We start from the raw sequence: 16,146 nt of genomic DNA, 5'->3' as shown, positions 1-16,146 counted from the left end.
GATGAACACCAAAGAGGTGAGAACGTCGGAATCTAGCCGGGAATGTAAGCCAGTACTGATAAGAGAGAAGGGATCATACAGAATTTCCAAAACTTATATCATGAGTTGGAGAAATATGATGCCCCGCCAGTCCAGCACCCCAGCATCGAATCCCTCAAGCCCACGAAGAAGTCAATATTCTCGTCGCTCTTCGGCGCAGGCGGCAGCAGGTCGGCTACTGGGGATATCCCTAACGATCTTCCGAGGGGCTTGTATCTCTATGGTGACGTGGGTTGTGGCAAGACCATGTTGATGGATCTGTTATACGAAACTCTGCCTCCATCTGTTAAGTCAAAAAGTCGAATTCATTTCAACAACTTCATGCAAGATGTACACAAGAGACTTCATAGATTCAAAATGGAGCACGGAAACGACATTGACGGAGTACCATATATCGCGGCCGACATTGCTCAACAGGCAAATGTGCTCTGTTTCGACGAGTTCCAGTGCACGGATGTAGCAGATGCAATGATTTTGAGACGGTGGGTGCACTTTATTACTTCAAATTCGCTCAATGCTGACCCTATACAGACTGCTTGAGTCTCTCATGGCAAACGGTGTAGTCCTGGTAACAACTTCCAACAGACACCCCGACGAGCTGTACAAGAATGGTGTCCAGCGGGAGTCATTCATCCCCGCCATCGAACTTCTCAAGAATCGTTTGCATGTCATAAATCTCGACTCGCCAACCGATTACCGAAAGATCCCTCGACCTCCATCTGGTGTGTACCACACTTCACTCGACAGCCATGCGCATGCACACGCAGAGAAATGGTTCCGGTTCCTCGGCGATCCTGAACAGCCTGAGCCTCGACCCGAGACGCAAAAGGTCTGGGGTCGTGAGATTTATGTTCCTCGAGTCAGCGGACGAGCGGCATGGTTCACCTTTGACGAATTGATCCGACAACCAAAATCCGCTGCTGATTTCATTGAGCTGGTTCGGGCTTATGAGGCATTCATTGTAACCGATATTCCCGCAATGACTCATCAGCAGCGAGATCTCGCGCGACGCTTCATCACATTCATCGATGTTGTGTATGAGGGCAACGCCAAGCTTGTCCTCACTACAGAAAAACCCCTTTCAGATCTTTTTGTTTCCCGAGATGAGATCGCCGAAAACCTCATGAAGCAGGGCGTGAAGCACGAGCACGCGGAGGATGCTGCTGCCAACCATGACCTGGTACACAGCGTTGACAAGCTCAAAGACTCAAATCTCTTTGCCAGTTCTGAAGAGGCATTCGCATTTGCTCGTGCGCTTAGTCGACTGCGGCATATGGAGAGCAAAGAATGGGTAGAAAGGGGAATGGGTCTTGAAGCTCAAGGCGGAAAGTTGGATAAGGATAACTGGACCAAGGCGAGAAGCCGTCAGATGCAAGATTCTATGTGAAGAGGAAGAGGCGAAGCTGGATCGTGGGAGAAGTATTATATACCCGGGGCATTGACTCAGCATAGCGAGCGTTTGCCTGCTCTTGTACTTATAACTGTATGATGACGCCTGTTGAACCGAGCAGTTTGGATTCACACATGAGCACATTTGCTTTCTATATATAGAGATATATGATGATGCCTGAATACAAAATTTCGCGGAAGGGGATGAGTGTTTTTATCGCTTCCTATGGTAACTCCCCATTTTAAACACCACGGTTTGAGAACTCATCGCCTGGAATGGGTAGAGTTCAAGAACATACTTATGATGCTCAACAGCGTATTCATGGGCGAATCGTAACTTGACTAAGGTAACTTGGAAATGTTTCGGTAACTCGCCTCATGAATTGGGGATACAGTTATCCATTACCGTACTCGGTGGTGTGAATCTACCTTACCTACCTTACCTTAAACAGAGGTGTTGAGGGGGCCACTTCGAGCTTCGACTGATAATTGCAAAGCTTCCCCTCCCATATATGTTACCACTCCTATAAAGAATGCATTCTTAATGGTCTGTAAAGAATTTCAGGCCCTTGTGATGTCAAAATGGTTGAAGGGACAAAGGGAATCACCCATTAACACTAAGACAAATTTAAAGCCACGCAGGAACGTCATGTCTCAGACATTGATGATCATAATCCCTGAAAATCAATTGTCTCTGACCAGCCACACTCACAATTTTGAGTAACGATAGAAGGGACGAAAGCAGGATATTCTGCGAAATTCCATTTTACCAGAGGTACAGAGTAGCCAGCGCTGTTAGCAGGTGATGAACACACCAAGGATCTCGAAACAGAGCCGAAATGACTTTTATGGCATCTACCTAGCCAGTATCTACTCTCTACGGAGCACTTATGAATTTGATTAGATACCCAGGAACCCAGTGAGGTATCGCAGGGAAAGCCTTGTCTCATTGACTGCGGAACACCGGCGCCTGTAGTTGAAGCTGGGGAAAAGCGTTAAAGTAAATCTAAACAACAGCTCATATCCACAACAACAATGGATCTAACATCGATATCATTTGTTTGTCACCCGAGACAGAGGGACCGAGGCTGAACATGAAACAGTGACGTTGTTACGATGTAACTAAAGATTAATTAAAATCCCTGTATTTAGAATTTGAGAATGCCCGTCTAGACCCTATTGTGAATCATTTCGTCGTTTTTATGCAAAGATGCTGCTGTGCAAGGCATATTTGTCAAACTTCGCTAATCATTTCGAGAATCGATTGCTGCACGAAATGCTTTCTCATCTCGGCATGACAAGGGCCATTTCCAGCGGATGGACGGATACATCAAAAGAGCACAGATCAGGTACAGACTCGTCTCCATCTGTCGTTTCAACCCACATATAAAGTCAATGCGTCAGTTAAAGCGGTCAAAGTGGCCCAAACAAAGGAGGAGTTTGTTTCTTCTGACGTCGTGGAAATGGGTCGTCGAATCAATGGAATTAGCATAAATGCTAGTGGGAGCTCTAGATTCGAGTTCCTGCAGAAGAAATTGAGCCACTCATTCAAATAGAGAACAAAAAAAGATATCACTGACTCTTATTATCGAATCAAAACAGTTGGTGTGATCATTTGTGTTGTCCAAGATGTAAACACATCCCTGTATGTGCAACTATGATGTACAGTATTTTCTGTTCTTCTACTCCGTCTCGCTGCAACAAACACAGTAACCAGCTAAAGCGCAGGAAGCCGATGACAGAATGGAAACGTTTACCGAAGGCAAGCTCGATAGACTAACATTCTTGAGTAAATCGGTCAATATTCGTTATTAGATCCATCATCCATGGAAAAGGAGAGTGTGAGTGGGTGTGGGATAATTTTAATGAAATCGGGGCTATTCTCTAATTTGGGTTGGAAGACGTTAGAGCTGGGAGCTGTAGCAGCCACGCTGCACAGGGGTCGATTGGATAAGCCATTACGGATTGGCCGGCGCCTCAACGGTTCCTGGCTAAACAGATTCAGCGGGTCTGTGCTAACCAATCATACGACTTGTGTACCTGACTCCTGGCGTCAGTGGCTCAAGCCACCCCTGATGTTTAACCCCCGGCCAACGCGCTACCCCTGGCTATTGTGAACCTCCCCAGTCTTCACAACTCAGCAAGGATCAGCCTTGAAGACTCCCACCTCGGTTCTTCTCCTCTCGGCAAATCATAAATCACTCGAATTCCTTGGCCGCATGCTTCTCTGCTGATCATCATTAATGCACGGCGCCTCATGAATAAAATGAGTGGGAATCAGGACCCTGTCTCATTCGTTAGTGGGCCTGATAGTAGTCATTGTCGCGATGGTCATGGTGATACGGGTGACACGACTGAGATGGCTGCACAAGTGGCAGGTTAAATTTGGAATACGATATGCCTAATCTAGTGTCGTGTGATGTACTGTACCATCCTATGCATCTTAGGATGTAGCTTTATGCAGACTCAACTGTGCATTTTCGTATGGCGTATGTTTGTTCAACAACTCAGAGCTGGAGGTAATTGGCATTCTACCGAGGACGGAGGACAATCTCAACTGTACTCCGTACCATCTTGTACTGTAAAGCCGGTCAAAGATGAAACTTGAATAAAATTGGCCCATCTGGAGACTGGACATGGCACGGAGAATACCTCAGAGTACATGGCCAGAGCCCTGTCACTGCCAGGTTCAGCTCTGCTCCCCGCTAGGATTACTTTTTAGCTTGGGGGCTCGGTTGGCCCTATCAAACATTAGTAGGTCCTGGAATTCAATGGGAAGTCCGGGGACCTTGCTCGGTAACCTTGTATTTGGCAAGTGTCTCCACTGAGCTGCTCCTGGTCCTTCCATATCTCCTCACCTCACAACCATATCCTCGTCCAGGGCCTCTTCCGCCCACTGTCTTTTCTTCTCTCCACCATCCATTCTTTTACACTCTTTCAACCTCGAAATCGTTCAGTCGTTTTCAGAACTGTTCCCTTGCACGGTCGCCTTGCTTTGGCTATCACCGTGTTGAGTTCAGTTTGTCCATTCGTTTCAACCCCTGGCGCGTTTTTGCAAGACTGCTGCCGTGCGCTGTTCGTTTATCAGAGCGATATTCATATCCGCCGCTTCCTTTCAACATTTAACTCTGGTTTGGCAGCTGGTCCAACAACATCCATATATCACGTTGTAACTAGCAGTTGAACTTGCGAATTCACATCGCCCTCGTTACCGACGCACCCCCCCACCGTTCTTGTCTGAGACATCGCCGTATACGGACATCAGTCTCGAGACCCCTAAGGGACACATTCTTTATTCCCGCCCTCTATTGCAACGCCCTTCATTCCAGTCGACTTGACAACCAGCCCCGCCAATTTCGTCTTGAACGACGATATATTCCACCAAAACGACGGACTTAGAATTGTGATCCTCGCGCGATCTCCTCTTTTGAATTTGTTGCCGTTGTATCTAAATTTCCGAAACTCCAGCAAACATGCATCTCCGGCATCTGCAAGTACACCGCAGGGCCGACGGGCTTTTTGGGTTTGGTAACATCGCTCATGAGATCGACGTCTCATCCGATGGCTCAAACCGTCATGTACACAAGAGGCAACCACGTAAGTTTTGGAATTATTCGAGTACACCAAATTGTCTTCACCAATTGCGATTTTGGGTTTGACCAGTGAATTGTGTACCAACTAATATTATCGTAGAAGAAATAAGGACTGTCTTCAAGACCATGGAAGCTACTTTCGAAGGGAAGATTGGTGGCTACAAAACAGTAGGCCACGAGCCTAAACCAACGGGCTCCTCAAAGGACGATGACGAGGATGACGACGACCAGAGTGACTCAAAGAAGGAGGCCGAAGAAAAGAAGAAGGAAGAGGCTGAAGAGAAAAAGAAGGAAGCTGAAGAAGCTAAGGAAAAGGCAAAAGAACAGGCAGAGAAGGAGGAAGAAGCAGCGAAGAAAAAGGCTGCCGAAGACAAGGCCAAACAAGAGAAGGCGGAGGAAGAGAAGGAAAAGGCACAAGAGGCTGCCAAGAAGAAGGCTGCTGAGGATGCCAAGTCTCGCAGCAAATCCGAGGATGACGATGCGAAGGAGAGCTCGACAGCTAAACCGACCAGAACTCGCGCCCAAATTACCACTAGTAACGACCCATCGAGCGTCCCCTCCGTTATTAGCGATCCCACTGGCAGTCAATCTATCGAATCTATTCTCGCCAAAGCCACTGGCTCAGCTTCTGCTTCCACAACTATCGATGAGGTTGCCGACATGTCTGGAGCCTCGAGTCTCCCTAGCTCAAGCTCCAGTGCTGTGCCAGAAGCTAGTGGTGGCACCAGTGCAGGAACCAAGGCTGGAATCGCGTTTGGTGTCCTTGGCGGATTACTCGCCATGGGCTTGCTTGTCTACTTTATCTTCACTAAACGCCGAAAGCAGGCTGAGATGGAAAGACTCGAGAATGATGATGAGAAGCTTCATGGGCCGATGGCTGGTAACGGTGGCCCTCCAATGGTTGCCGCAGCTGCTGTCCGTCGTTCTATGTCTCCCGAGCCCGTTGAAACTGCCTCTATCCGCACTGATACAAAGGCTCCTCGCGTTAGTCTCCGACCTGTCACCCAATTCCTTCCCAACTGGAACGGCCTTGAAAAGGAGAAGCGCGCAAGCAAAGGTGCAGGTTTAACTCTCGCTGTACCAGCTGCCGCTTCTTCACCCGCTACTGGTCCCTTGTCCCCTCGAGCTGTTGGAGGCAGTGCCTGGGAGCGCCCGACAACAGCTCAAAGCGTCGATCCAGCTAACCCCTTCGGCACTCAGGCCGAGCGTGTTCCATCTCCCGTTCAGGAAGAGACTGCTTCTGCGATGAGGGCTTCTCCCAGCCCCATGTCGGAAAAGTCGACCATTGCTGTTGCTGCTGCCGCCGCCCTCCCTGCCGCCACCGCCCCAGTCTCACCTCAATCACCTTCGTCTTCCCAGGGACCCGCCTCCGCCAATGGACCTGCAGTTGCCGCTATGGTCGCTCGTAAGACTTCGATTCGCAAGGCTGGAGGCCCTCAGCAACTTGACCTGACCCTTCCGAATGCCCCTATGGCAGCTGTACCCGCTAGTCCTGCTGGTACTGAGTACAGTGGCTCTTCCGCTCCTTCTGGAGGTCTTGACAGTCCTTCTGCAGGCGCTGCGGCTATTGCTGCTGCTGGCGGACCCGCAAACTCGGCCGTTCACCGCGTGCAGCTTGACTTCAAGCCCACTATGGACGATGAATTGGAACTTAGAGCTGGTGACCTCGTACGACTCCTTCATGAGTACGATGATGGCTGGGTAAGTTTATACAATTCAATTCACGCCTCAGCCCAATCTAACCTGTCTCTAGGCTCTCTGCATCAGACTTGACCGTTCTCGACAGGGTGTTGTTCCTCGAACCTGTTTGTCAACTCGTCCCGTGAAGCCCCGCCCTGCTCAAGGCGGCCCTCGCCCAAGCCCTCCTGTTAAGGCTGGCGGGCCTCCCCGAGGACCCGGACCTAATCAGCCTCACGGACAACGACCTATGACCCCCCAAGGAAACTTTGGTCAAGCTCGACCTGCCTCACCTGCTGGTCCTAATCCTAGCGGCAGTCGCCCCCAATCACCGATGGGACCTCCCGGCCGGCCTCAAGGACGTCCAATGAGCCCAGGACCTCGAGCACAGTCACCCGGTCCTCGTAATGGACCGCCCAGTGGCAGACCCATGAGTCCTGGACCTCGTTCTCAGTCACCTGGGCCTGCAGGTGGCCGTTCACAGAGCCCGAGCGGGATGAACAGAAGAAATAACCCTCCTGGACCCAGTCCCATGAATCCTTCTCAAGATCCTCGCTCGGGGCCATCTTCTTCGGGCTCTCTTAACAGGAAACCCGTACCTGGCCAGGCGTATTGAGCGGCTTACAACCGTTGATTGCCCTGTATGAAACAGTATTAAAAGGAACGGCGTTCTGCGGCATCATGGAGAGACCCTGAGCATTATGGTCTGCTCACGCTTTTTTACTCTTCTGGTGGATGATTTAAATTACTTTCGAACTTCTTGTCACTCACTCGACCAATTATTTTCTTTTTATGTGGCTACTTTCGAGCTACTTTTTTTTTTCTCGTTTCACGTTTATATAAACTTCATATATCTCGGGCGGTCGTTAACCCGTCATTGTGGCATGGCATGCCATTTACGCTCATGTCAGGGTGACTTTGCGAGTGGCTATCTCAGTCATTTAGTTTGAAGGGAGACGTGTATACAGGTTACGACGTCTTGCTGCGAAATCTTCTCCTCTGATGGAAGGAGCTGCGCTAGTCGCTAATGTGTATCTACGTTTGCGTTTGTTCTTTTCGAATATTACTTCCTCTGTGGCTAGTTTAAGGTCCTTGGATGGAGAAAAGAAAGGGAGCTTGCTTGGTAGCATATCGCAACCAGCAGCTAGGAATTAAAGACTTGAGACGAAAGATAAGGAAATGAAATCATTCCTCGATGACTTACTTCCATTAGTCCCGTGTACCTGTCCATGCTCTATCTGTGTCTATTGTGTGACGTCTTTCGTCTTAGCATTTGCATCTCTTACGGAGTATATAGCATTTGTTGAATAGTCATTATTTTACTAACTTAGGCTTATCTATCGCATTGTTTGCAAGACAGTAAATCCCGTACCTGAACGAATTTGACTGTCACAAACCAACGATGTTGTTTCCCCATTCTTTCCTTTCTTGTAGAGGGATAAAAAAGCAAAGCCAAGTAGTCCGGAATATCATTTTCAAACCATGAACGCCCTGACGTGTCTAATCCTAACGCCTCGCTTCCATCTCAGTCCAGTGCCGCAGATAGGCCTTCTCCAGTTTACAAACGCATGGCCACACGAGAGACCAATGCTACAGGAAAGTCACCTCCCTTGCGCAGTAGCTCTTTGACTTCTGGGGTATCCCGAATGTACTCAATGAAGCACACAAAGTACTCCACAATGATCTCTCGTGCAATATCATCCTCTACAGTATTTTCGAACAGTTCCTGCGCGAGGGCCACGATGTCGGGAACGTTGTATTGGTCGAAGTAAAAGTAGTAGAGTATACAATGGAGGCGGCAAATGGAGAGACGGCGGAGATCTTCAACACCATACTTGTCTGCCAGGATGTAGAGTCGTGCGTGACTGAGGAAGACAGGTAGATATGAGTATTTGCCTTGTTGTGTGCTCTGCAAACTAGTTACCGCTGGAGCGCCGCCGTGAATCATGGATGAGTTGTAAGGAGGACGCGCAAAATTCCTCATCGCTTCAAACCGCTTTCCTATTGGGGTTGTTACGTCAAGCATATAACTTTGATCCGGACACCTGCGTTTGCGTCTTGACAGCCCACCGTCTTCAGCCAATTGTGGAACGCCATTTTGTTGATCGTTGTTTGACTGATAACTCTGTATAAACTCGCCAACGGCCGCTGGCAGCTTCCACTCGCAATATTCGTAGGTGTAGGTATAAGTGAACGGTGGTCGGTTACCGCCATTGCGTGCTGGCATGTGGTCTACAGTGGTGGAAGCCTCAGATGAACTTGCTCTGTCACCTGCAGGGCTGTGGTATCCTGCTGGAGTGCCTTCGGAAGAGTCGTCATCGTCGTCAAGATCCTCGTCTTCATCAAAATCATTGTCGTCACGCATTTCCTCCGAATTCGAGCGGGTGCTGCGAGAGTCATCTGAGTCCTGCCCAGACGAGGAGGTATAGTCATTGCCATCACGAGTATATGATTTGATTGGTGAGTGGTTGCCTTCAGTGTCAAGTTCTGGTTCCCGGATAAGAACAGGTTGTGCCTCACTGTAGTCACCAGAGTAAGCAAATTTGGCGAAGCGCACAAAAGTGTCGACATCTAGGTCTGCCCATACGACGCGACCTTCTCGGGCTTCTCGCATGTTCCCGTTTACTAGAGCGTTTAGGACTGGCGACAGTCGGCCGATGAGTTCTTTGTGTACATGGAACTCCTTGGCTTCTGGGCCAACAACGAAGAGAAAGGGCTTGGAAGCGAGAGATCTGATGCCGGAGTCAGCAGGTTTGGGAAGATTGGATAAAAACATGAAAGAATCGCTTTGAAAGTCAACAGAAATAGATGCTAATACTCACTCTTCGAAGTTGGCACTGACTGCTGGAACGGCAGCACCAGATCGCGAAGCAGACATGGTGGGTGTAAGTGAGAGCCTTTTTAGCCGCCAGCTGTGGCTACTAGAAGCAGGGGTGAAAAGGTAGAAATTGTGAGAAAATAAGACGAGACAGGAAGTATTTACGCGGAAGTCTCTAAAGTGAGTTGAATGTGAGAGAAGAGAAGATGACAATAACGGAATGGAAGGCTGTCGGGTTGGAAGTACATGTATGAGGTGCCCTGGACTGTAGCTCCAGCTGGGGTGCCTGTCACTGCGAAGAGATCCGTCCGTTTGATACGGTGCAGTAATGGAGCACTAGCGCTTGAGGGAAGTGACCTGAATCACAGAACCAGGGTCCTTACACACTAACTTCAAGGTAATGCGGGGCAGACGATAATGATTGGCTCCCTTGCCGCGCAATGTCTCACAGATGGGTTTTGCTCGCCTACCTTACTCCGTATTGTGTTAATAAAAGTATTGATTGAATAATGAAGAAGTTGCTGTGTTTCTATCCCTACCTAGGTATGCATATGCAGCCTTGGTTTTGCCTTTTCATTTAAAAACCACTTGGGATTGAACCTCATCTCCCAACTCTTGGGGTAGCCATTTCTCGACGTACCTGTATGGTGGGTATATAAGAGGAACCCTCTAAAAGAAAAGAGACAGGACATATCGCTCCTCTGCCGCTAAATCGTTTTGTTAGTTTGCACTCCAGGCGCCAAACTTAGGCATTCATGCGACGAACTTTCCCCCGCATCCACCACAAACCTCCCCTGATGCCTGTACATTTGCACCTGGTCCAAAATGCATCTCGACAACACGCTTCAACTCTGCCACTTTCAGACATCGCAACTCGCACACTGCACAGATCCGAGAAATATCAGGAGCCATTATCGCCAGTCCCGTAGAAGCACAGCGCGCTATTCAAATATGTCAACAAGAACGGTCCTAGGGAGGCTGCGTAGACAACTTACCAAACAAATGCCCGTTTTCACATTTTGCCTCTTCCTCTTCCAATCGTAATGCCGCATCACAAAACACGCAGTGTTGACTAGCAGCAACATCTCTAAACTGCTCTCTCAATAGGGAATTGTTAAGCTCAGGAGATATCTTGCGGGTTGCTGTGGTCCCAAGCACTTCAGGGGCACTCCCGTACATCCACTCCCAAACCTGACCTTCAGTAGTTAAAGGCTTCGATAGTGTGACTGCATCATTCTCGCCACGCTCTTCGTCTCTTCTTGAGAACATTAGTTTACAGAGTGCTCGTCTTTCTGGGTGCAAAGTGCTGTATTGTGATACAAGCACTGCTGTTGTGCCACCGCCGGGTGACTGCACCATACCCCAGATGCGGTACCTCGATTCGGGAACTTGTAATTGTGTCGTATCTTCGTCCATTAGGTCGTCTTCTGAATCATCCGAATCCGAGTCTAAACCTTCCAGCGCAACCGCTCTTGCAACGAGCCGTGTTGTCTGCTTCCGAATTCTTGTTGCCCATTTCGGTACAGAGGCTTCTGAGTCTGGAAGGTTTGTTTGAAACCAGTCTTGGTTGCGTGATGTTGCAGATAATCTGGCGATTGAGTAGTACGGGACCGATCCTGTGTTTGTTATGCCTTGATCGTGAATTAGAAGTCCTAAGCTGCTGTTAGATGGGTTTTGTGCAAAGCCTGTGAAAATGGTGTACCAGAAACAGGATTCGATGAGACTATTTCATCTTCCTTGGAATACGTTGTCGAACACTCCCAAGTATAGTGAGCGCCAGCCAACTCCTCAGCATCGCCAACAAACGAAACCTGAAACGGCTTCACATTGAACGGATCAGCGACCACGCCCCTGACTACGGGCTTACCATCGTCATATACGATCTCGGGCTACGTTAGCTACGGCTATTCCACGTGCCACGAACCACGTACCAGATCTTCCCACTCGATATATGCATCCGTTGATAGAAACATGCAAATGGCTGCCATATCCGCCTTCTCGACTTCGATGTGTGGAGGGTGGCCCCTCTCCCAATTGCCGAGGATAGTGATCTTTCGGAACCCGACATGATTCTTTGCCAAATATGCTAGTATAGCAACTCTTTTGCCTTGGTCATTGTACCAAGGGCTCCATTTCAAGGAAAAGGCACTCCCATGGGGCACGTAATCGGGATCTGTGATATCCACAGCCTATTTCATCATATTAGAGCCTTCCCCGATTAAGTTCAACATGACTCACGTCTTCCTTAATATGTCTCCCTCTACCATCAAACCGGCCAACTTCTTGGATCTCCCATCGCGTCTCTTCACTAGAGGGGTCACCTTTTGCCTGTGAGAAGAGCTGGACCGCCATTACAGCAACTTCTTCGACATCATTGCAGTATGCCAGAAGGCCTCTCCCTGTAGCCACTTCTTTGGCCCACGAGAAGGCCTGGATGCGTTCATTCATATTTCGGTATCCATCTTCCTCGTTGCTGTCGGGCAGCGGAAGTTGGGCCCCGAGACCCCAGAGTGTCTTCCATGCCTTGAAGCTTCGAACCCGCATGCCTGATATCATTGCAGACTGTCGATCGATGTGCTCACCAATCGCGTATATACATCCACTGGTCGAAAGTGCTGTTAAGATAGGTCGAAGATTACAACCCAATCCATTTGGTGACCATTCTAATCTCACAATCTGGCATATTGGTGCCCCCGAACCTGTCACTAATCCATTGCCCACACCAGGAAACCAATTCTCGTCGTTGGCTGGCGGTCCAGCCACTCTGATACCGGAAAACGAACAAAGTTGTGCATTGATTGAGGGATCTGGACGAATCAAGCCTGAGGCCCGATATGAGAGCGTGTACTGGCTCTGTAATTCTTCTTCGTCCGCTCCTTCATCAGGACCACCACTCCTCGGATACTCTGGAAGGAATATGTAGATAGTATCATCTGTAGCAACTGCAAGCTCTGCATCACAAGACCATGCCAGAGCATGAGTTGTCAGCGGACGCGACTTGAGATGAATTGTTTTGAGGGGTCTTGTCTTGTTTTTAGACTAGTTAGTGAGGCTTCTATGATGAATTCTATCAATAGGGGAGATATAAAAATGACTGCAGCTGTACCAGTATTTCTCGCCCGAGCAGTCAAGCGAATCTTTTGTTGTTCAGGGCTCACCTTAGACTTTTCCATTGTGGCAGCCGAGACAGATCGTGTCAAAGGACGGACGCAAGTTGCATGAAAATATCAAATCTCATATGATAATCATGTAAGAAGGAAATTTGGTATTTCAATTCGACAGTGGCATGGCAGAACTGAGAGTTTGATGAGATATTCGCATGAAATGATTGATACTAAAAAAAAAGCTGACTAAGAAGCAATACGCATCCCATGTCTACCTACCCAAAGGTAGGTACACCATGAAAGAAAAACAAGCAAGATCATTTATGCTGCCAAATTTTGAACTCCCGATGCTCAAAGCAGTCTATCAGTATTATGATTCATAGAGTATCAAAAGCCACAGGCCATTGACGCATATTTGAGATTGCATCAGACTAATCAAGCCAACACATACCCTGTGTAAAACCGGTTGCCTGTGGCCATATCTGTAGATTGCTCGACTAATCACTGGGTGGTATGGCAACAAAAAAACATCAATCCCATCAAGTACGCCGTTCTCCATATTCTTGGTATGCCATAAATGTATAAAATTAACAATATTTGTGATTGTTGACCTCAACCCTCTAAGAGAGACCCCAGACCCCAGAGAAGGCCACAACCCGCAAGCGCTGTCGCACCAACGACCTTCTTGGTCCACCAGTTGTCATCCGTCAATGCCTTGGCTTTTTGGATCTTCCTGGCTGTCTCAGTTGGAGCACTAGCAGGTGCCTTTGCAGATACCTTCTCGCCAACAGACTCCTTGGCTGCCTCTGCTTCCTTCTGTTGCAGAAGGGCGATTTTCTTGCTGAGCGCCAGGAGATCCTCCTCAAGAGTTAGGTTGCCGCTGCGGTCAACCTCAACGTTCTGGATGTTGCCGAAGAAGTCTGTGATCAGACGGCTACGGGCGTTCTCTTCACCGCCTGGGAAGAGGTCGTAGCGCACTCCAGCATGTGAGTGGATCTTGCCAAAGTCGTAGCTGTCGAACAGCTCGCCCACTGTTTTCTGGCTGTTCAGGTCCTTGACGTTGTTCTCGAGGAATTCAAGGTTGTAGTACGTGTATCGATCGATAACGGCGACGCCTACGTCGTTGTCGGCGTGATGCGAGTATGAGGACTGATCGAGCTTGGAGGAACCGGTAGCGATGATGTTAGGGGAGTAAAGTCTGCTGTACATAGTGTTTGCTTGGCAGGTGTCGATCATGAAGAGGATCTCGTGATATCTGAACACCGTTAGTGGTTGACAGGAAAGCAATGAAGCTACCACCTACCTCTTCTTCTCCCACATCTCCTCAAAGGCGTTGGCGAGATCAAATGCGCCGATCTCCTCAGCATCCTGGAACTTGAGGAACTCGTTTCCACCGTGGCCAGTCATGTAAACCAAGATATTGCTTCGATCGTCGGTAAGAAGACGCTTGCTTCGCGGCATCTCCGCGCCGACGCGATCCGTCAACAGGCGAATAAAGTTCTCGACAGTAACCTCGTAGCCACGATAGTCCACCTCGATGTTGTCGCCGTAGAGATCGACAGCGCGATCAGAATTGCTGTAGACGGTTCCAGGGAACGCGTTCCGGGGATTGCAGGCCATGTCGTCGGGAAGCATGAGGATGATCTGGGAGTCAGGGATACCCAAGCGCTTGACGGTACGGTACATAGAGAGGACATTGGCGAGATGGCGGTAGTTGAACCAGAATCGTGATGTGCAGACGAGAACGGCCCAATTACTGGTATGCTCGGCAAAAGCGATTGTTGCGAACATGGCTGCTGCCACGATGGCATGAAATCGAAGTATCGAGAGCTTCATGGCGGGGGATGCGATGTGAAGCGAACTGGTTGACAAGGGAGCGCGGTAGAGTAAGGAGCGAAGCTTAGAAGACAGATGCAGCAGCAAATGGCATATCCGCTGGCTGTATCTCAATGAAAACGAGGTTGCCAAGAAATGCTCCCTCAGACTTACAAATCTATACAGCGGCGATAATCATGAAATCCATCCAATGGATATCCCTTTTTGGATCAACGTCACCAAGGAGGGAACACCTAACATCAACGTTGATTGATTACTGTTCAACACATAATCGGAGTCTTACCAGATCTGGACCCGGAGTTTTCGGCGTGGAGGATCCGATAAGACGGCCCCTGGCGCTTGTACTGATTCGAAACACTAACAAATTCCCACAGCATGTCACCAATCTGAACAAGGCAAGGTAAGCCAGCTTCACCTTTCAGTTGTTACTGTGTACATCTTGACAAAAAAGAAAAAGATCTTGGGGTGAGCTGGCAAAGATGTGGATTTTCTCTCCTGTTTCTTAACCAGGATTGAGAAGTAGTTGGGGTTGGATCTGTTGGCGTCGTGTTTGTTTGATGAGGGTATCTGATATGGTTCGACTACAAGTGAGATATGCTCTGATGTTGGAAATGACTGTGCCATGGGTGTTGTTTTAGGGAACATTGAGTCTGAGAATGGGATCAGATACATGTGGCTCGGCATGATTTGAGATGAACATGGTTAGGGAGTGTACAAGAAAAACACAACGAGGGTATAGTATCCATGGGATTTCATTGTTGGTTATACGCCAACCTCGAAATTTCAGTCTCGAGAATGATACCTGACACGATTAACTGTCAGTTTGGTTGAAAAACCGTGTTCTACGGACTACCGTATCGTCTTGCGGGCTCGAGGTTCTGAGCTAGAGCACAAGAGTACTGTAGTTGAGCGAAGGCAGGCAGGGCGGATGGGTTGTGTCGTTCACGATGCTGACTCTGCTGTATTATGGAGAAGATACACCAAGAGCATTCTATCTCACTTAGTTGGCCAGACTCAAGATACATACATATTTAGCCTGGTCAGCACTTATGCGAAAACTTTTTTTATTTTTTTCAAGATTCAGGCAATCTTTATCTTAGCCTGAATCAAATGCTTCAGTCTGATGCGGATATACCAGCCAGGACCCATAAACCCCTCTTCTTGTGCTTTCATGGTCATGATGGGAATCGAATTTTCAACACGATAACGAGAAAACACAATCTGTAATTAGTAAGTCACTTACAGTAGCGTCTCGTAGCTGCATGGAAGAGCGAACATGAAAAATGGAGGACCCTGCAGAGACTCCACCATGACGATGTGATAGACCATGGATGGAACTGTGAGACGGGGGTTGTAACGACTAAGTTAGGACGTTCAAGTTGTTCGCTGGACAAGCTGCGACTAAAGAAGCAGAAAAGGTCACCTTGGCAGAGATGCCGAACAAAGCCGTTGGCGCATACCGAGAAAGGTGAACGACCTTGTGCATGACGACCCCATAAAATTAAGCCATGTATCTACCGTCAGGTGGGATGAAGAGAAAATACAGAAGGCTTCTAGTGAGCCGCAAGTGACGAATGAGGGCCGGCACCGGAGTTAGAAAGGTACGATCACATGAATATTTCTGGTGTGAAATCCTCCAAATCGTCGAGTCGTGTTTTGAATGGCGTAGGTGATCCACTTGGAATATGCC

The 16,146-nt window shown here is 48.6% G+C and overlaps 5 protein-coding genes across 5 annotated transcripts; 2 read left to right on the top strand and 3 right to left on the bottom strand.

The window, feature by feature from the left end:
* Positions 1-396: 396 nt before the first annotated feature.
* On the top strand, positions 397-1,426 carry FTJAE_7263 (putative AFG1-ATPase family protein; the record flags this gene model as incomplete). The annotated part of the gene is made up of 2 exons (XM_037353963.1): positions 397-521; positions 571-1,426. The coding sequence occupies 2 exons, from the start codon at positions 397-399 to the stop codon at positions 1,424-1,426; spliced, it is 981 nt and encodes a 326-aa protein (XP_037205670.1).
* Positions 1,427-4,901: 3,475 nt separating this feature from the next.
* On the top strand, positions 4,902-7,314 carry FTJAE_7262 (variant sh3; the record flags this gene model as incomplete). The annotated part of the gene is made up of 3 exons (XM_037353962.1): positions 4,902-5,025; positions 5,122-6,722; positions 6,775-7,314. The coding sequence occupies 3 exons, from the start codon at positions 4,902-4,904 to the stop codon at positions 7,312-7,314; spliced, it is 2,265 nt and encodes a 754-aa protein (XP_037205669.1).
* Positions 7,315-8,256: 942 nt separating this feature from the next.
* Positions 8,257-9,576, bottom strand: FTJAE_7261 (uncharacterized protein; the record flags this gene model as incomplete). Its single annotated transcript, XM_037353961.1, has 2 exons — positions 8,257-9,430; positions 9,521-9,576. 2 exons carry the CDS (start codon positions 9,574-9,576, stop codon positions 8,257-8,259), a joined length of 1,230 nt encoding a protein of 409 aa, XP_037205668.1.
* Positions 9,577-10,485: 909 nt separating this feature from the next.
* On the bottom strand, positions 10,486-12,689 carry FTJAE_7260 (uncharacterized protein; the record flags this gene model as incomplete). Its single annotated transcript, XM_037353960.1, has 5 exons — positions 10,486-11,168; positions 11,219-11,405; positions 11,448-11,705; positions 11,755-12,513; positions 12,675-12,689. 5 exons carry the CDS (start codon positions 12,687-12,689, stop codon positions 10,486-10,488), a joined length of 1,902 nt encoding a protein of 633 aa, XP_037205667.1.
* Positions 12,690-13,232: 543 nt separating this feature from the next.
* FTJAE_7259 (GPI-anchor transamidase) lies at positions 13,233-14,456 on the bottom strand (the record flags this gene model as incomplete). Its single annotated transcript, XM_037353958.1, has 2 exons — positions 13,233-13,875; positions 13,924-14,456. 2 exons carry the CDS (start codon positions 14,454-14,456, stop codon positions 13,233-13,235), a joined length of 1,176 nt encoding a protein of 391 aa, XP_037205666.1.
* Positions 14,457-16,146: the final 1,690 nt, after the last annotated feature.

This window comes from Fusarium tjaetaba (assembly GCF_013396195.1).
Source record: "Fusarium tjaetaba strain NRRL 66243 chromosome Unknown NRRL66243_c0000145, whole genome shotgun sequence".
NCBI lineage: Eukaryota > Fungi > Ascomycota > Sordariomycetes > Hypocreales > Nectriaceae > Fusarium > Fusarium tjaetaba.
The sequence above is the reverse complement of the archived record's forward strand: the minus strand, read 5'-3'. Positions and strand labels throughout refer to the sequence as shown.